The sequence below is a fragment of the Schistosoma mansoni genome, chromosome 4, assembly GCF_000237925.1.
Source record: "Schistosoma mansoni strain Puerto Rico chromosome 4, complete genome".
NCBI lineage: Eukaryota > Metazoa > Platyhelminthes > Trematoda > Strigeidida > Schistosomatidae > Schistosoma > Schistosoma mansoni.
This window is the reverse complement of record NC_031498.1, coordinates 11,195,693-11,217,014: the sequence shown is the minus strand read 5'-3', so window position 1 is coordinate 11,217,014 and position 21,322 is coordinate 11,195,693. Positions and strand designations below refer to the sequence as shown.

The following is a 21,322-nucleotide window of genomic DNA, read 5'->3' as shown; positions in this document are numbered from 1 at the left end:
TTTGGTCGTTAGTTCTAATACTAATAAGTATATTCTAGGTTAGACAGAGTCTGACGGGAAAAGCAAAAGGAATATGTATCATATTTTATATGCAAGTCAAAGTCACATGATGGAATGTCTTAAATTTTATGTCAGTGTATATCCTCAAATACCCACACATAATAATCAAAGTGTGAGATATGAGAAGATAATGCAAACTAGAAACGTCAACTTGGTCATAACTTTGAAACATAAGGACCCCACATTATTTCAGGGGAAGGGTGGTGTTGGAAATCTTGTGGTTCGAATTATAGATATTATTGATTTTAAAACACACAACCGACACGCCGATCAAATACAATTCCAGGATCCGGGTTAGTTTGTTCCGATGTCAGTTGTTAATTCCATTACTAATGAGTACATTGTAAATAATACAGAGTCTATATCCAATACACAGTCTGATAGACGTACATATAACCTAAGAAGAAGACATGGTAAAGGATGGAAGTTTGGATTCCCATTTGAGCTGTGGCAGTTGCAGTGTTTGTATGAACTAACTATTCCTTTGTACTTTTATTGCCTGCTTATCACGAATTCCAAGTGCTGTACATTCATTTGTGCTCACCTAGTTTTACTTTTCCTAAATTACATTGTTTCGGGAATTCTTAGTTGGTACATTAACTGGAATAATTCTGCTCGTCATAAAATATTGAGGATACCACGGATATTCTAGTTTTGCAACTAGCAACCAGTAGTATCTTCTATAATCGACCGTTCCCAGTCAAATAGAAACCAGAAGTCAGATGAGAAGAGACAAGAAAGATATATTTGATTCGTCACCAATATATCGAGAGACTTCGTTCTTAACTGGCTATTGTAACGTAGGAGCTGTGTCCCACGCCGTGTTGCAACGTGATCTGGTACGGATGCATGACCGAAAGCCTTCAGCTAAACAAGTCCACTTAAACAACGTGGTCAGCATCCAATGTCGAACACTTAATGAGCTATTGATTTTGGGGAATTATTTACAGCTACAGATCATTCCCCCCCTAGTGAGGTAGTGATGCCCCTAAGACGTGACCAGCCAGAAGTTTAAACCCAACGAGCTTGTCGTTGGTAAACACTCTTCTGATAGCTTGCTTCGTTTAGCAGCGTCTGGTCGTCTTTCCTTAAACTAAGGGACCAAAATGTACAACGTAGCAATAAAGAAATAAAGTACAATGAAAATTTCGGTTCCTTGCGAAACTTCGTCGTTCTTTTCCAGCCGTCCTGGAAAAGAGGAAAAATAAAACGTGTGAGTGCATGTCGAAAATACACTCGTACTTGCGTAAGGACACAAGATGAGCGGGAGAAAAAAAGGATAAACTAATACACTTACAAACAGCGTAAAAGCGATCGGAAAAAAATGTTTTTTTTGGTTTTTTTATATATAAAAAATATATATATACGCTCAAAAAAATAAAAACGTTTTGTTTTTTTTGTTTTGTTTTTTATATAAATAAAAAAATGAGCATATTAAAAATTTTTTTTATAATAATATATATAATAATATATATATAATATATATATAACAATATATTCCACTCAACTCTGAATATTGCCAAGGCAAACCTGTTTGTTGGACTGCGGTACTCATAAGCCGAATACGACTTGCCTTGGATGAATTTATTTAAGGGATTCGTTTATGCAGACTGACATTTAAAATGAAAAGAGAAAAGCGAAGCGAATCGGAGAAGGCTGGTTGTCAACTCAGTCTTATAAAGCGTGGGTCAATATTTTTTGCCAGACAATAATAATCTAAAGATAAGTGATGAACATGATAAGCGACACATAAATACTTTTCTTGAAGTTTTATTCGCTGAGCTGGATGGTCTGGTCTTAGACCTTTTATCGTTATTCTGAACAACATCATCAACACAAACTTGCCAAACCTATAAACACCTGAGAATTTTGTACCATATTTGACACTATTTGGAATAGCATTCTTTTAACCTGATTTCCGTCTCCTCATTTGTGACTTCGAGGGTAACAGTGTTTGAGTACTCGAATTGTACACCATATGTCAGGAATCTGATCTCCAGATATAACAACTGAATTCTACAAACTGTTTCATAACTTAAGACTATTTCTAGGAGCGGGTAAGTTACGTAGAAGGGTGAATGGTCGGAGAACGGTATTTTTGTCAAATAGGTTTAATGTTTACTTCAAATTTTCCTGAAGGAATAAATCGTTGTCCTCAATATACTCTATGTCACTAGTCAGACCATTAGCGTGCTTATAACTATGAATCTACAAGTAGCCGAATAAACTGTCATTCATGAAAACTTTATTTTTAAGTTTCCGAATCGCAGTGACGTTTCTTATTGGTAGCAAATGCAATGCCTTTAGAAAATATACCTAAAGTTTAACATCATCTATCTTACATAGATAGATACTATCCAGAGAACTATAAAGTTAAGTAAAAACGCTTTGCAGTTCGTCCATACATAGCTGTAGGTGAACAAATACAAAAGATGTACATATTATGAATGTGCGAATAAGCTAGACTGTAAAATCAGATATGGCCTGGTTCATATAGTTCTAATATATGACGAACAAGTTAAGGAAGCAGACAGAGACATACATGTTATAATAATATATTTCTGCAATGACAGGTATACGGCATTTTTACAGGCATGATCAACAAGTTACAACATTTCTTGGTTCACAGTATGCATCCCAAGCAGGGTTGTTTAATAAATATAATCTATAAAAGTGAATATTAGTTGATTCGTTTAGACATACTTTGCAATCTTCAAAATATTTTCCAAGGTGGTATCGCGTCCACGTTACACACCAGGTCCAATCTCGTCAAAATTGTGTTAGTATTTTGGTCGTGCTAAATATTTACGCAATGCGACTTTTTAGGTTTATAGTCGTTATAAAGTAGACTTGTGGAGCGCTTGGTGTGAACTATAACCTCGGGAATCAATAACTAATTTTGTGAGCAATGTGGTACCGATGGTAAGCTATATAAACATTACGCGGAAATTTGACTGCATAGAAAGTTGCGGTGGACAAGAAAAATACAAGTATTATGTCAATGCAAATGAAGTCGAGAAAACGTATAAAAAATGAGTTCATAAGAAACAGAATGAGCACATATAACTTGTATAATAGTTACATTTAATTATGAGAGCGTAAAGATGATTCAAAGGTTGAAGCATCGTCCTAGATATCGTTGTATGCTTGCCGAAAAGACGATACAACTCACTGCTTATAAACATGTATAACTTGCTTGCCAATCACCTGGAGGTTTATCGGCTTATAGTGTTGGAAAAAGTAGTAATGTGTGTGACTTCATCAAAAGGTGGAAACCTATATCAAAAGATCTACAACCAAAAAATCATTTAAACCATTCATACCCTCCCAGAGAGTTGAAGAGCCTTCATTTAGGAGAGTTATGACTCCTCATAATGAAAACAAAGATTCCCGATAGTAACAAGCCCAATGATATTTATAACAATCATAGCAACGGTTAACATAGGTACTTGGAATGTCAAGGAGATACAGTAGACCGAGAGGACAATTCAAATAGCCACGGAAGTTAAAAGATACAACATGGCAGTGCTTGGAATAAGTGGAACCCGCGAAACGCAAGCTTGACAGAAGAGAAAATGTGCTCGAGAGAGATGGTCTTATCATGAAGAAGAAAATGCTTCCCAGACACAAAGAGTTCTAGTGAAGACATGCATTAAATTGATGAAATCACATCTAAAGATACCACAGGTATTCAGGGTTTGGCAATATTTTTAAAGGTAAAATCTTTACAACCGTAGTACACCAACCCGATCAAATGAGAAGTCAGAAACGAAGTGGCTCAAAGATACATTTAGAAAGCTATCGATATGTCGAGAGACGTTTGGTCTAAGCTGGCTAGTAGTTGTAAGGGATGCGAAGCATAGAATATTTACTATTGATCTGATGCGGATGCGTGATTTACTGTCTTCAGCAAGAGTGTGTCTAGTATAATCAAAGAAGTCTTTGTCAATGTCGAAGCCTTACAGAACTATTCAGTTTGGGGATTTATTTACCGTTACAAATCCAACATCGCTCACCAGTAAATTTGTTCTGTTCAGAATGTTGAAACGAGTTGCTGAGTTGTGCAGAAGGTTTGTTCAACATAGACAACTGAATATTCATGGTAACATCTCACGGTATCACTCACACATAAAGAATACCTTTACATTCCAGCAATACCAACACTATGGTGAACTTAGGAGCGATAAATAACTCCATAAAAAGATAAGTTCTAAATACCACGTTGTAACACAGTTTAAGGAAGCAATGAGTTCGACCATGAGGATTGTAGTGTCGGCTTCTCTGTTAAAGTCCTACAGGTTATTCTAGCTTTCGGACGGGCCAGTTTGCGACAGCGTAAAACAGATTTTGAAAAACGTTTTTTTTTGTTTTCTTTATTGAAAAAAATATTTCAACATACACATATTAGCAAACAAAAAAAGAAAAATTTTGTTTTTTGCGACAAATATATATATATGAGCATAATAAAGTTGGTTGTTATATATATATATATATATATATATATATATATATATGTATATATATATATAATGCAAAGGAAAATCGAGGCGAAACAAAATGTTAATTAGTGTCTTAATTTCAATAATCGTTTAAGTGTTCTTGTTAACCTAACTCTTCTTCCAGAACGGGTTGTTTTGAGTCTGTCCTCATATACCACAAAAGTATCAACGTGATTGTTGCCTATCGGATGAGGTATCTTAAGTGTAGAATTCGTGTCTATGGATTGTACCGAAGGATAATCGACGTCAATAAGGTTTCCTTCTAAATACCCTGATTCGATGCGATTGATGCTGATGTTATTATTATTCCTGATATTAGTACTTAGGTTAACGCTGAAGAACTTTGAAGATTCTTTCATTTGCTGTTTCAATAGGTCGTCAAAATGAGTCTGGACGTACAAAGACTTGTGTACTGTATTGTCAGCCAAGTTGAAATGGAAACAGGTTTAACTGAACGCATTGTGTTTGTGAGCCTGCGTGTGTATGAGCTTAGATCCATATTGACCTGAGAAAACGAAGGACCAACGAATTCTGGAAGTCAAAGTGTTGTTTCATATACACGTTGAGCTGCCGTGTATTCAGTCTCAGCTTTCACTGCATTGTGAATTCCTAGTAAGACTAGTGGGAGAGCGTCGGCCTACTGTGAAACGCTTGCAGCTGATAGCGAAGCTTTTAGTTGTCGGTGAAAGCTTTCTATCAACCCATTTGCTTGTGGGTGGTATGCAGTCGTTCGGAACCGTGAGATTACTAATAGTGTAGTCAGAAAACGGGAAAATCTAGATTCGAATTGGCGTCCACAGTCTGTAGTATAAGTTCAAGGGCAACAGAAGTCTGCTACCCATCGTTCGACGAAGGAGCAGACCACTGGTTCAGCAATAATGGATCTGATGAGTACTGCTTCTGGTCATTGAGTGAAATGGTCTACACATGTTAAGAGAAGAGAGTATCCATTTGAATCTGATAAAGGTCCTACCAAATGCAGATGAACATGATCGAAACGAGCACCGTGAGTTTTGAAAGAGCCTGAGGGACATTATTTGTGTTTATTTGTGTTTAGATTTCTGGCAGCTTACACAGGAGCTGGCTCATTCCGTCCTGCGATGAGCTTGATGGATGCTCGAACACCTGGAAGAGAATGTTTGTGTGACGTATTGAAAAAGTTGCGTCCATAATGTTTTGGCACGACAGGATAATCCCTGCCTGTAGATGTGTCTCATATTAAGGTCTCATTACCTGTTCCAATCTGTTTGATGCGCAATTTTAAGGTTGTTGAAGACAACTTGTGATGAACATCTGTGTCTTCTTTTTGAAGCTGGACGAGATTAAGAAGGTCGATTTCTTGAAAACTATACAAGGAAGTTACACTGAGACAAGACGTCTGAAACCGAATTGTTTTCTCCAGCACAATAGATAGCTAGTTGCTCACTGTTGAGAGTGCTACACCTCGATTCAGTTTCGGATGTGTGTCCTGTGATACTAATAGGCAGTTGAGTGTACTGATGTGCCAGCATGGTTGCCTTTGCGACAAGTTCCTTAACTGTGAGAATGCTTTTCGCGCGATATCGTCACAGTTGATGGACTTTGCATTTCCACGAAATTGTTTGGTTAGAGGCTTCATAAGGCATGCGCAGTATCGTATGAACCGTCTATAAAAACTTACCAGTCCGTTGAACGTACGTATTTGTTTGATTGTGCTCGGTTCTGGGTGATCTAGAGTACCGATTTGACATTTCTGAGTGTTCACAGTAATGTCATGCTTTTGTAGTCGCTCGAGGATAAGGTTCAGATGCTGGTGATGAGATTCTCTGTCCGGACTTGCAATCAAACAGTCATCAACTTAATCATGTACGAAGCTGAGATCTCGGAAAACGTCATTGATGAATCTTTGGAAGGTTTGGGCAGCGTTCCATTGGGCGAATGGCATGCACAAAGACTCGTAGAGATTAAAAGAAGTAATGATAGCGGTTTCGGGAATATTGTCAGCAGCCACGGGGATATGGTTATATGCTCTAGTCAAGTCGATCTTCAGAAAAAGCAGTTGTACTTTTCAAAGTATCTGTCATATCGTTAATGTGAGACAACGGGTAGCGATCAGGAAGGGTTTTCGCATCCAAACGTCGATAGTGACTAGTAGGACGCCAGTCGATGCTATCCTTTCTAGAGACAATATACAGGGGAGACACGCATGGGCTTTTTGATGGCCGAATGATTCCTAGATCTATCATGTGATTGAATTCATTTTTGGCCCACCTTAGTTTTCCGGGAGTTAGTAAGTGCGCCTTCCAGAATACAGGCGGTTCCGTAGTCGTGACGTGATGTGCAACATTGCTGGTTACCTATGGCAGTTTCGGTTGCGTGTGGTGTATCTCAAAGTACTTATCGATCAATTTATGATATACATGATCTATAGGGTGCCTAACTGTGACTGCAGATAATCTGCAACCAGAAAAAGAAGTTACGCACACAGATAAATTAGTATTTTCATCTCCTAGCCTCCGTTTGCGTGTATCAATGAGTAGATTGTGGTGTTATAGCAGGTCTATACGAATGATCGGCACAGAAAAATCCACAATCACGAACATCCAGTCAATGGGTCTGCATAAACCCACGTTAGGATAGACATACCTTTTATCGAATGTGGTGATAGGTTTTCCGTTTGCCGCCTGTATGTTTAAAAACGATTCTTACAGTCGATCATTAAAATTAGCTGGTAGAACGCTGATTTTTGCGCCAGTATTGACGACGTAACGAACTTTCGTTATATTATCGTGGACGTATAAAAGACGGTTGTGTTTGCCGGCTACGGTTGCCGTCAATATGTTTTCTGAGACGTTTTTCATGTCGGTCTGTTTGGACTTCAGAAAATTGCAGGGTTTTCTGCAATTTCGAGATTTTCCGTACTCATAACCATACTAGCACCAGTCATGGCTATCAGTCCCTCATGGTCTAGAGACCGATTGCATTGGTGAAATACTTCAAAGGGTTTGTGACCGTTTACGGTTATTGTGAATGCGAAGGCAAATTGTCAGGGTATGACATAGTTCCGTAATGTCATTCTGTGTCAGTTGAGGTTTTTCTATGACTGAAAAACATCGGCGTTAAAAGATTCAGTGGTCTCAAAAATACGGTCGGCAGATGCAGCCAGCTCGTCGACGGCGTTGTTGTGAAATGAGACCAGCACAGCGTTCGCAGAAGTTGAGTACGGCGTTTCTACTCGTGACCTGATGTAGATGCATGACCGAGAACTTTCGGCTACGGTAGTTCACTGAAACCAGTGTGATCAATATCTGATGTCAAACACCTACTAAACTATTGATTTTGTGGATTAATATACCGCTACAGGCTACAATTTGTTGTCCGGAAATATGAATATTCTGCACTATCCAGCTTCAGTATAATACATGTTTAGTGTCATCCTACTACATAACTATTTTCAGTTGCTTCGTCTTCAAATCTGATTTCCCATCGAACAGTGATTCGTCTTCCAAAACTTTAAGAATATGTTTTTTAAGACCATACATAACCAGTGTCCAATGATAATATAATACCCACGTTTTAAAGATTAATTTTACTTTATTACACTCAATCCAAAAACATAACTTTCCCGATACACAAGTAGGTGAGTAGGTAAACCCAGTGATAACATATTGGACATGTTTCTAGGTTGTTTAGGTTTAACATTTGTAGATTACAAATTTTAAGCTCGTTGGTTGAATTTTCATGAGGTTGGTCACTTTGTTCTTCTAAATATAATGGTTATCTTGGGGTGATTGCAGTAACGCCGGCTACATAAATCCTTCTGGGATCATGTCATTTAATCCTCAAAAAATAAATCAGACGATAAAATGTATCAACCTGAAACGTAGCAAGACTTTCAGCCCGTCACCTGTTCCTGATAATTTGTAAGCGTGATTCATAACAGAGTTGTAAAACAATAGGGATTCTGCTTCGCCCACCGTTCAACAGTGCATTTCGTCTTACTACTCACCTATACACTGTTTTCGAATGTAGGTTTCTTTTTTGGCCTGAATATTCGTAGTCATGATGAGCAAAGGTTTCATAAGAAATACGCTTGTTTAGCCCCCTCGAATTTGGACTTTCTTGAAAGTAAAAGCATAACTCATGAGGTGACTTTTGATCCTGTGACTAATAAAATTTCAGAAACAACCGAATAACATAACAAAAGAAATTTCAAAAAGTGACACCTCCCAAATAAAAGATTATAATGTTTTTGGGTATTCAGGCAGTCCCGTAATAACTCTAACCAAGTCACTGCCAGGTATATGCGAACCCTTGGAGTGGGTAAGCATGCTTTAATTTGATTTTCTTTTAAAAGCAAGTTGTTGTTGAGCCTTTTATATGTCGTTTTTCATGTCTATGTTTTTTTATTTATGAGGAAATCGAATTCGTCAATTTTAGTTAGGTAGTTACTAGTTCTCTTATCATGTTAAGTTTTATCTCGGCTAATACATGTTGGTCTACCTTCAGGTACGTGTATATTTAAGGTCCCTTTCCACTGTTCGGAGTTAACATCAGTTTTGTGGTCCATATCAAATTTGTTTTTAACAAAATATTTTCTCTGTACTCACTTTTCTTTTCCGTCTGACAATCTGTACACAACCCATTCTGTGTTATTCAGAGACTTTTGGTATTATTATCCTGTTTATCCAATCGGTTAGGCTAACGATATAACAATATAAAAACCAGTATGCATACTTAACAGACGTAAATGCATTCAACAGTATTGATGAACTTGTGAGTGGATGTAAGTCGTCCTGCGAAATGTGTTAGAGTTCATTGGAGACAACGATTTAGGAAGTTGTAACTTTACTTATTATTTGTTACTTTCGTTATATATGTAACATTTTGTGTTTCATTATATATTTTGTCAACCTGATCTAGAAGGATGCTATCGAAATTCGTCAGTTAAGTCCTGGATGCAAATGGCCATCTGAGCCAGTCAATCCGATCAAAAGTCAACCAAATACAACTTCGTATCTCTTGACGGAGTTTTTCCAGCTGCAATTAGATGATGGCAATCTAGAGCCTATTTTCGGTTCAGCATTTATTTACGATGTTCATTCGCGCCTTAAAGTTTCAGAAACATTCCATTTTGATACCAATTCTACTAAAATTATGAACTTGTTTAGTGGTAGTATGACAAACCAGCAATTAGCTTATCGTGATGTAACCTCATTAGCACAGACCTGTCTGTTTCGAATAAGCAGTCGATACAATATGTCTAACTCAGCAGATCTAAGAAGTAATGTTACGAAACCTTATTTAAAATCACCATCTGGGGGCTCTACGGAAAAAATTGGAGTACACTCGAATGTTTCTACAAATGACTGCGAATCGAATAACGACGATGATTTTGGTTTAGAAGACGTCCTACTATTTGCTTCAGAATTGACTGGAAAGTTTACTTTTAACTCCTGTAGAACATCTTGTTGTAAAGGCGGATTGTTTTTAATTATTCGAGTAAGCTAGAAAGAATGATCATTTTATAAATGATTTAGTTATTAAGGTTTTAATTTCTAATATTATGCACTACATAAGTTATTGGTTTTAGTATATCATTTTGTTTCGTCTCTAGAGCAGTATCATCAGAATTCAGCCCTTAATGACTATAACCATTACATCACAGTCAGCACTTCCAGGTTTGATTAAAATTTTTTACTTCCAAATCAATCTTTCAGTGCATTTGAATAAAATAAACTAATATTAACAATTATGAGATCAACAGATATATATATATATGTATATATATATATATATATATATATATATATATATATATACATATATATATATATAGTTCCAGCTCTAACTGTTTACGAAATGTAACGATTATAAGTATTGTTTTAGTTTACCTCTTTTTTTAATCCATTGTATATTTTAATTTATTTCAATCAAACCAGGAAGTATAATTTTAAATTACAAATGATGTAGTATGCATATTGTGGATCTTAAAAGTCTTTGAACTTTCTACTTCTACTGAACCACCAATATTTAATATTTGCTATCAGTTTTACAGTACATATGTTTTAACAGTCGATTATAGTAAGCTAAGGCTTTATTTAGTCATACATGGGCACTATCATTGGCACTTTACTGTCTTGCATATCCAGAAAATAAACATTCACGCAAAAATTCCACTTGACTTGGGGTTCAAATAGAACACAAATGTAATTCTTTAGTCATAACATTTTACCTTGCCTGATATCAAAGTTCAAACTGTGTTGATGTTTTGTTTTTGCCTAATGGCTGACATTAACCATAAAGTTGAGTGATTAGTGATTGGTCTGTTTATTTGGTTACTTTTCTGTTTTTATCGTTAAAGTTACTTATCATGGGCTTTAGATTTAATAACCTTTTCCAATGTTTATACTGAGTTACGTGGCTCTTCGCAGTATAAATCGTTCCTCTTTGCATATCTAATAGGCCATCTAAACTGATTAATTTCATGAATCAACAAGTGCGATATATATCAAAACTGAAGTTATCTTATGGATCGAGTTGCAAGTACACATCTTGGTATTTATGCAAAGGTTCTAAGAAGACTACTTGTACCTTATCCTTAATAAAAAATTACAGAGAGGAACTTGTATTAGGGTCTAATTTATGGTACACCCTTTAAAAACGTGTGTTTTGAAATGATATAACAAGTATTCAGGGGTAAAATGTCACTCATTCTCTTTAATTATTTACAGTCTCACTAATTTACGTTACTGGGATTATGCAATGCAACCAATTGAATCATATAATCACTAGTCATGTATTTCCACTGAATAATTAATTTTTTTACCAATTATGTTTTACTATTTTTGTAGGTGGAGAAGGTATTACAACAAGGTGATGTAAATGATATCATTGAAGGTTATAATAAGGATGAGAAAGTGAGTCATACACTTTTCTTCAACACTTCACTTTTCTCTGCAGAAAGGTTTATCATTTTCAAATGTTTCGTTTGCCAATCTTTGTAGATAATTTTAATGCTTAACATATTTAAAATTTAGGACTAAACTATTCCGGGAAACATAGTGCAGTAAAATAATCCTGGATAATATGAATATTGAGCCGTTTCTAGGATAGTTATTTCGGTTTCTGTAACATTGTACCGAGTACTATCAAATTGTGCTAAGGGGTCTAAAAATCGAAATGAGAAGCATCTTTCGTATGTGTTATGTTCTCTGAGTTGAACAGTTTAGTCGTGAAGCTTTCATTTTCTTTCTAGATAACGCCAGCAATGTAATAGCGTAGCAGTTATTTACATACAAACAACCAATAAAATTTTAGATAAACAGAACACGTTACCATATTTAATACATTTCATACGCAATCGATCATCAAAATAAATTTGCGTTGCGCAAATAAAGTGAAAATGTGAACAGATCGAGGAAGAACGAGTGTGGTCAAAAGGAAAGAAACGTGAAAAGTAGCGGAACGAGGACAGTTTATAACGGACGAAGCAGTTCAGTTAGAAATACAATCAAAAAGAATACCATCAGTTGAAGGGATTTCTTTCGCTATTTTGTTCAGAATGTGAAAGGAAACTTCAACAGGATCGGCATCGGCTTCTGTCGTGATCCATATCTGATAGTTTTTTGAGCTTAGCCACTTAGTTCCACCATCTCCAGAACATCAACCAAAGAGTTATAATATACTTCAAAAGACCAAGCTCTTTGTTCATTGGGCAGAAATTCCTATATCTCAGTTGATTTTAGAGTATATATTCATGATGTTTAGAAAGACAATAAAAAGTTCCAGATTAAACTATCCACTTTTGTGAACGAAACGCCTCCGAAATTGTCATTCTGAGATACAAATATTTTTCATCAATTGATAAATATTCTTCCAGTTTTTCTACTATTTATAAAGTTTTGACTTATTTCTCTTCATTTTATAGTATTAGAGTGCCCTCGAATCGATCCAATCAGCATACATATTAAGTTGTATGTTTTCTTTAGTAGATTTATCCTATTTTAGCCTCAAATATTTGATGTTGGATTGTATTGAATCACCCGTAAATAATTCACATGCAATATATAACCTGAATTAAACATTTATTTATCATAAAATACAGTTATTATGTAAAAACCTTTAATGTAGTGCACTTGCTTTTGTACGTATTAAACTGGAGACGTATTTATTTACATTTACTGTGCAAATAAATAATAAGCAAGATGAATGTTTATTTATAAAACTTAAACTCTCCTACATACAGACATAACTCTAAGGATAGGGAAGAAAGAAGTTCAAATGATATTTTTTTTGTTCATTCAGAATGTAAAAGGTTAAACTACTTTTTGAATCCAATGTACATACAAAAGTGTGTAGTACGTTTTACATCAGTAACTAAACAGTAAACATAGTTTCAAATTAGTCATCCTTTATAGTTGAGAAATGATCTGCTGGTTTTAGTTCTCAATGCATGATTTTACAATACGACAGGACTAATTTATTTTTCTCATTCTCCTCTTAGTTAATGTTATTCGACAATATATTTCATTTTCTTCTAGTACATTAGAATGTACGGAATATGAAATAATCATATATATATATATATATATATATATATATATATATATATATATATATGTATATATATATATATATAGTTATCGTTTTTCCTTCTGCGAAGCAAAAGTACCCAATGATGTGCGAAGTTCACATCAAATATTTCAATTGGAACTTAATCTTTGCATAGTTAAGGAGCTATTTATTGGTTACAGCACTCACCTTTCGACTGATAGACTGAAGATTTTGAATATGCTTCACTTATTTCAGTGTAATGAAGCGGTTAATATCACCAACTTTCACTTCGATCGTCGATCACACGAAACTGAACTCGACAGTAATACGAGCAGCCTAACCAAACTTCTAAGTTAAATACGCTTCAAGTAATTAATTATGTACGTTACCGATGCATTGAAAAGCAGTCACTCAGGTATGGTGCGGATTATCTTAAAAAGATAGAGATTTCATTTACATGGTTGACTCACAACGTCGTTTCGTCTACTCTCCATTGAGTTTTCAGACCAATATTTCGTAAACTAAGAAAACTTTTCGAAATAAAGACCTTTTCAAGGACTCATGCATAGTCCGATTCTCCCTTAAATAAATGAGTTTTCGTAGTGAAAGAAAAATCTGGTTTAACGTGAAAAACAGCTATTCACAACCTTAAGAAACTGTTTAGCTACGCAAAAACAGAATATATATATATATATATATATATATATATATATATATATACTTTTCAGAATGTTTAAGCAGATTCTTGGTTTCATTTGTGTGCACTAAGTGAGTAACAAAGGGCATAAAATATCCAATTCATATTTCAGCGTCATTCAAGGTCAATAATTCCAACATATTGAAATGCTATTCCGAAATAATTTTATGTGTTAGCACTTCAAGAAATGTGGAAATTTAGATAAACGTTTCAAGTTAACCCCGATGACATTGAATAAGGACCACTTGTTTACAAATTAAATGGAATTTAATATGAGGACTCATAATGTAAAAAATGTTGTGCTCATCATGACACCTGAAGGTCTTTAGAAATCAAATACTCATAGACAACAATTATCAAGTGCTTCATCAGTTATTTGTTATATTTGTTACTAACGTCAAAACAGTGTGACTTCTATACAAACTAAGTAATTAATTATTTCCGACATATTGATCCAAAAATTCAAATCCAAATATTTTTTCTATCGACTTCAATCGTTTGTTTGCTTTGCATTGGGTAGTAAATATTTTTAATAACTTTCCCATCTATTTTAACAAACTAAATAAATTGTTAAATTTATTGTGTGTTTGTGTATTATGCTTCCTTCTACAGAATAAAGATAAACTTAAAACTACAATAAACTGGTGTTGTCAGCGCTTAGGACGTTATCGTATGCCCTTAGCTTGGACTGCTGTTGATTTAACACCATATATGATTGATCCTCGTAATAAATTTATTCAATCACAAACTGATGATATTCATTGTACAAAAACAACAGAATGTAAGTATATATACGTATTTTTTTGCAGTCTAGAATAAAGATGAAGTTCTTAAGTTTTATAAAGGCTCAGTAATTTCTTTAGTGATTACCTAGGTAAACTGTTTAAATTTGAAAAAAAATTAGTTTACTGACATGCTGTTATTCATCAATCGTTGGGTTGATTGAAAGTAGTCAACATAAAACTATGTATTTGTAGATATTATGATTATTCGAAATCATTCGTTGTTTTTGATAAACTGATTCCTTTTCTAAGATCATATCTCTGTAAAGTACACTCTGAATTTAATTTTCTATAAATTGTTTACTGTTTAATTTAGTTTTCAACATTTGTGTCTGTTGGCCGATGAGATAATAATTTCTACACCTATGATTTCATGTTCTGAATGGCACTATTAAAAAAATATCCTAATGAATGATCAGTTAACTTAAATTATTCGGCCGTTTTAGCGTTGCTTTCTTGATTTGGTTTGAGTGAATATGATTTTTAATTCATAGATAGTAATAATTTATCACAATAACGTGTTAAGTTCTGTCTCCTAATATTCCTTCAGCACATCAATCTCATTTTTTTGTTGATTCATGTTGTTCAATGTAATTTGTATTTGGAATTGATCATACCAAGTATGTAAAGATCACATTTTTATCATTGCATGATGTTGTCATATCTTCATGTGTTTGTTTTCCTCTTTCAACTTTTCATTAAGCCATTAATCTCAGCAAACAATATTCTGAGTTTAATAAACGGAATTTAAATGGTGGCTGTAGTACACGTAGTCGGTCAGTAGATCCTGCTTTACACAATCATTCAGAGGATAATAATGTTAATCCTTTTGATTCATTATCATCATCAATATTTGGTGTATCCAATAGTCCAGAGGGTTTCGTCAAAAAGGCGAAATATGACTGGATAAAAGGAATGGTAACTAGTCATCATGAAAAACGCTTTCATCATAATATTTCTAATTGTTCAAAAAACATTGAACAATCAGATTCAATATGCTTCTCACCCATAGAACTAAAAATTAGTAATTTTTTTAGACAGGTAAGTTATTATGCACAATTAAATTAAAAACTGATTAGTGTGATTTCGAAATTTTTTCATTTTTTTTATGTTAGTTTTTGCAAAATTTGATTTTAACATTCAGTGCTAATGTTTAGATCAAGTCTTTTTACAATGATCTGTATATTCAAATCTATTTGATTACTAAGCAATGTAGGTCATATTTTTATCGTTATCTCCAGTTCACTTACCATTATAAAGATTGTTGAGCTCTTGTGAGTTTAACAAACGTAACTCTTATCATTTGAATAAACTCAAGGAATTTACACTCCATTCTTTTAAGTGACTGTCCAACCCATTTGTTTCGGTTGTCGCATAACGATTACTTTGCAATTGTTTTATCTATCTATATTTATTTAACTGACATTATCGACTTTTGCACTATTGATTTAATTTACCTGGCATTCTAAGCGAATGATATGTTTATGATTTTATGCAGTTGTAGTGTTTTTATTATATTTACTCTTTACACATGCTTAAGTTGTTTCGAGTTATTCAGTGAAATGTATCACATATACTCTATTCGATAATCGTGGTTATTCTGATTAAATCACAATAACCATCCTTTGTTCAAAGATTTATTACTCTTGTCATGTAAAATAGCTATAGTTTGATTAATGCAATGATCTGTTTGTAAGCACTTATTTGTTTAAGGATGGAAATCGCTTCAATGTACACTTGTCTTTTTTATTTGTCATGGTATCGATAAATGCAAGGGGAATGTGAATTTAGGCTGTTATCATCAAAGTATTCTTTTTCAGAATCTGTGGATAAAGTGTTACAACTTTTGGGGCCTCAGTGATTAATATCACTCGACGTGGAACCATTCAGTTGCTAATTTGAAGACCGCTCTATCAACTTTGATTTGTGCAACTGATTAGTTAGTATTGATAACTCTTAAATATGAACAAACTACGGCTCATAGTTGAAAAATACATCCGTACTTAGTAATGGACTCCTAGTTATTTTAGATCATGTGTATATATTAAGGTTATTCTGTACAATGTCTGTTTGTGTTTATTGGCTAGTCTTATTCATTCTAACAAATTTTGGTTTCTAACGTTTTTAGTAAATAGTGCGTTAATTTTGTTGACATGATTTTATTATTCTAAGTACTAACAAAAACTCATTTTTGAATAGAATTTCTGTGTATAACAGTGTATATATTAGTGCTTTTTACTAACTAAAGACCTTATAAAAACATTTTATTGACTCACATATTAGTTTGCTAGAATCTAAACGAATTAAGTTTTTCTAGTGTTGATTTAGCACAATTTCGTAGTTGGTATTTGGTATATTCTTTGCTATATCTGATAAGTATATAAAAAGCAATTTGATTAGAGCAGCTACTCTGAAGGACCATTTAGTTTTTTCACAATCGTTTGTCACAGAGTGGTAGCGAATGTGATATATGCATAATTGTCAGTACTGATTAAATTTTGTCAATCTGATTGTATTGGCAAACTATAGTGCACGTGATGATAATTAAGTCACTTTGGCTAGTTCTTTTACTGCAATTTGGTGGATAATATTTGATTCAATCTAAGAAAACAGACGAGTATGACTTACTTCACACTAATGGATCAATGTACATTGTCTTCAACCTTATTTTTATCCAGTAAATTAATATGTTTTTTATAGTTTACCTCGAAAATTACAGACTGTATTACGCATAAAAAATTTATTAATGTATTCAATTTTTCTTTATAAAATGTTTTAAACATGAAATGATTTGGTTTGCGATCAACTCAAAGTGGAACTTTTGGATGATTTTTTTCAATTTCTTTTCTTTTTCAAGGAAAAAGATCGAATAAATGACGATGAATTGTTTCGTCATGTTAATGAAATTCATCGTCAAACACTATTTAATCATCGACCTATCATTTCACCTGGTCTTGGGTCAAATGGTATTTCAATGAACAATCACGTTGTTAATAATAATAATAATAATTCAGAGAATTCTAATTTAAATATTTCCAACTTTTCATTAAATCTTTCATCTGCATTTAGTCCTACTAGTGGTTCAGTGAGACGTTTCAAAACCATTTCAAATATATCATTAAATATACGCTTACATTGGGCGACTCCACAAACTCTTATGAATTTGTTAAAGTCAACCAATCTAAACATTGAAAAATATTCAATTTCAGATAGAAAAGATGAATTAAATAGTCAGTCTAGAATTTTGCTGAATCCTGAATGTCTTCCGTACATTGGTTCTATTTTTCAAATATTTAGTAATTTTTCTCTTAATAAAGTTGACAATAACTCTACAATGTTTGAACATATACCAAATTTGATTCGTGAAGTTCTTGAATTGCCTTCACCAAATCTAATGGTTCCATTTACATCTTATCGGTAAGTGTACTTTATTTAAATATCTGCCTGTTAAATACGCATAGTATGTGAGTGAATTGATTATAAATTTGTTTTGTTGTTTACAAGAACACATGGAAATTGTTTCATTTATTTATAAATTGACTTTATCGTCAGCATTTCGGCTTATTCATTGTTGGCGAATGAGTTATAAACATTCAGCATACAATTCTTCCATTAGTTAATCTTTTAATGACTTTTTTTAATTATTGATGTCAAAACCGCACCGGATTTAATTCTTTCTGGACATCTTAATACTATCGCCAACCCTTACATAAAATAGTGTAACTCTAAGCCAACTATTTACTCTACATATAATGCGAAAATATTTGATGCAATAAGATAAAAAGAAATACATCATGTAAAACAGGGTAACGGACTGTAGTTGTTTACTGATTTAATTTGAAAATCACAAGAGAAATTCACTTCACTGCTATCTAGTACTCATAGTAGAGTCATATTTAATTTTGTACACCGATAGATTGTGGTTAGTTTGACTTTCATTTCTGCAGCGATTTGGAAGATTCTTCCGGTCTCCCACATTATCCGGACATTCCATGTACCTATAAAAATTGTTGCTCTGGTTGTAAGAAGGTGCATCGGCCTCATAACTTCCGAAGGAACTCGGCTTTCATCATGAGACGTCATAATTATTCCTTCTACTCCCAGGGCAGAGTTTAATGGTTTGAATAATTTTTTCTGGTTAGCATTGATGCTGTCCAGAAAAGCACAAAATGCACTTATTGGATGGGAATCTCATGGACCAAGGATCATCAAAGCCTCCTTCAAAACAAAGAGAGAGGGCATTACAATGAACGTCATCCAATGCTATGCGCCTACCAACGACTACGATGAAGACGCTAAAGACCAATTCTACGATAGGCTGCAGTTGATCTTCGAGAAGTGCCCAACCAAGGACCTGACCATTCTGATGGGAGATTTCAATGCCAAGGTTGGAAAGGACAACACTGGATACGAAGACGTCATGGGACAACATGGACTGGGAGAAAGGAACGAAAATGGTGAGAGATTTGCAAACCTATGTGCCCTCAATAAACCGGTCATAGGTGGCAACACATTCCCACACAAAAACATACACAAAGCAACTTGGATTTCTGTGATAATTAGAAGTATTTGAATTGTAGTATAGACTAGTAGTCCCAGCAATAACTCAATGTAATCAAGAAGTATTAGATGAGCCCGAACGAATGTATTGTATTTGGAATTCAAAATTACAACAGTCATCAATACGAAGAAGTCATTGATTTATTTAAACATCACATCCGCCACAGCTCGAATTGGAGTGTAGGTGTCTGTAATCGATTGTTCGTCTTCTTCTTAAGTTCATCTTACATCTGTCCGATGGTGTATTGAATGTACACTCTGTATTATCTAGAATGCACTCATTAGTATTAGAATTAACAACGGAAATTGGAACAGACTCACCTGGGTTCTAGAATTGTATACAATCAGCATGTCGGTTGTGTAGTGAAACCATTGATATTTAGAATTTGCATCATATACTTTCCACAATATCCTCCCCCACGAAATAATGTTGGGTCCTTATGTCGCAATGTTTTAGCCAATATGACATTTCCAATTTGCAGTATCTTCTCAAATCTCACGCATCGACTACTGTATATTTGGGGATAAACACTGATATATAATTTGAGGTATTCCATCATGTGACTTTGACTTGAATAAAAATCATGATACACATTCTTTTTGTTATTCATATTAGAATACACAGATGGATATGCATTGATATATGTAATTAACACATGTGATTCAATTAGGCTTGATTTACCTGCGAAATAATCGAATAGAAAACATTCATCTGCCTCATATTCATTAGGATAATCTTGGACTTGATTTGGATTCTCTGTCTGTGCGAACTTCACTTCTGGGCAAGCTGGTTCTCTGATTATTTCGGTAAATTTTGCTATCCCCTCTGATTCGTTATACCCCTGACTAGGGATTCTATTCAACATACATTGTTCGTAAGAGTATCCAACATCTGACACAATAACATCAGAAATATGACTAGAATTCAACTCATAAGAAACATATTTGTCACATTCATTAGGAATATCATTAGAGATAAATTCATTGTGAGGACCACTGACACTTGATATGATATCAGAATTCGATTTCTCTGAAATATTTTCCTCAAATTGATTAAGATTTTCATTAGAGAATAATTGGTCATCAGGGAATTCAGCATCTACCAAGACTGAATCTAGTTTTTGATCATGATTTGACTCATTCCACATTCTATTCTCAGAGTTGTAAGAAATTCCATCAGAAGTATGTGAATTATTACGACAAACCATATCTGGTTCAATAACATGAGAAATCCGATAAGTTTGTTGGTTAAAAATTTTTGTCTCACAATGATTCTGAGTTTCATTTAACTCTGGACTGCTATGTGACGTTATACCACTTCTAAATAAAGATAACTGATCATTAGAAGCATCCATCTTAGCATTACTTTCAGCAAAATGAAGCATGGTATTACAAACTGACTGAGTATGCCCAGTTATACCACATTTAAAGCATTTAGAATTACGAAATATACATGAATTACATGGGTGAAACTTGCCGCAGAACATGCATTTACTAAACTCGTGCTCATCATCATGGACTGTTTCACAACTCAATGAAGTATTATCTGAATAGATTTGATTACGCATCGAACTACGACGACTGTTTGAATAAGTGGAATTCCTGATGTTCTGACGAGTCATTTTATCGGATTTTCCTTTCTTACCGCATTCGGAATTTGTATACTTTACATGATCCAACAGAAGTTGCTTGAGAGTTGCATAGGGGAGTGAAATCGGTTTGTCTGGAAGTGCCAAAATCTTTATAAGGCTGTATGCTTCTTTCCCGATGAATGTAAGGAAATGGGCCACAATATTAAAATCCTCATCGTCTTCCTTGGTCATAGCCCAGATTTCGAACCTCTCCATGTACTCCTCAAAAGCATTAAAACCTGAATTTATATCCAACCGTTCCATTACAGGCTCAATCGCGACGCCAATATGATAATTAGAAGTATTTGAATTGTAGTATAAACTAGTAATCCCCGGAATAACGCAATGTAATCAAGAAGTATTAGATGAGCCCGAACGAATGTATTGTATTTGGAATTCAAAATTACAACAGTCATCCATACGAAGAAGTCATTGATTTATTTAAACACCACAGAGCCTTTGTTTGTCTGAACAGATAATCCCACGCTCCACTGTGACTGCGCGAAGATCGAAAAAAGGACCTATTCACTACTTCTCTGGTTTCTTCTATCAAGAATT

At 34.3% G+C, this 21,322-nt stretch overlaps 1 protein-coding gene across 1 annotated transcript; it reads left to right on the top strand.

The window, feature by feature from the left end:
- Nucleotides 1–9,695: 9,695 nt before the first annotated feature.
- Nucleotides 9,696–17,994, top strand: Smp_211010 (putative dock; the record flags this gene model as incomplete). Its single annotated transcript, XM_018796811.1, has 5 exons — nt 9,696–10,040; nt 11,393–11,458; nt 14,404–14,572; nt 15,277–15,614; nt 17,431–17,994. The coding sequence occupies 5 exons, from the start codon at nt 9,696–9,698 to the stop codon at nt 17,992–17,994; spliced, it is 1,482 nt and encodes a 493-aa protein (XP_018651916.1).
- Between the last annotated feature and the right edge of the window lie 3,328 nt (nt 17,995–21,322).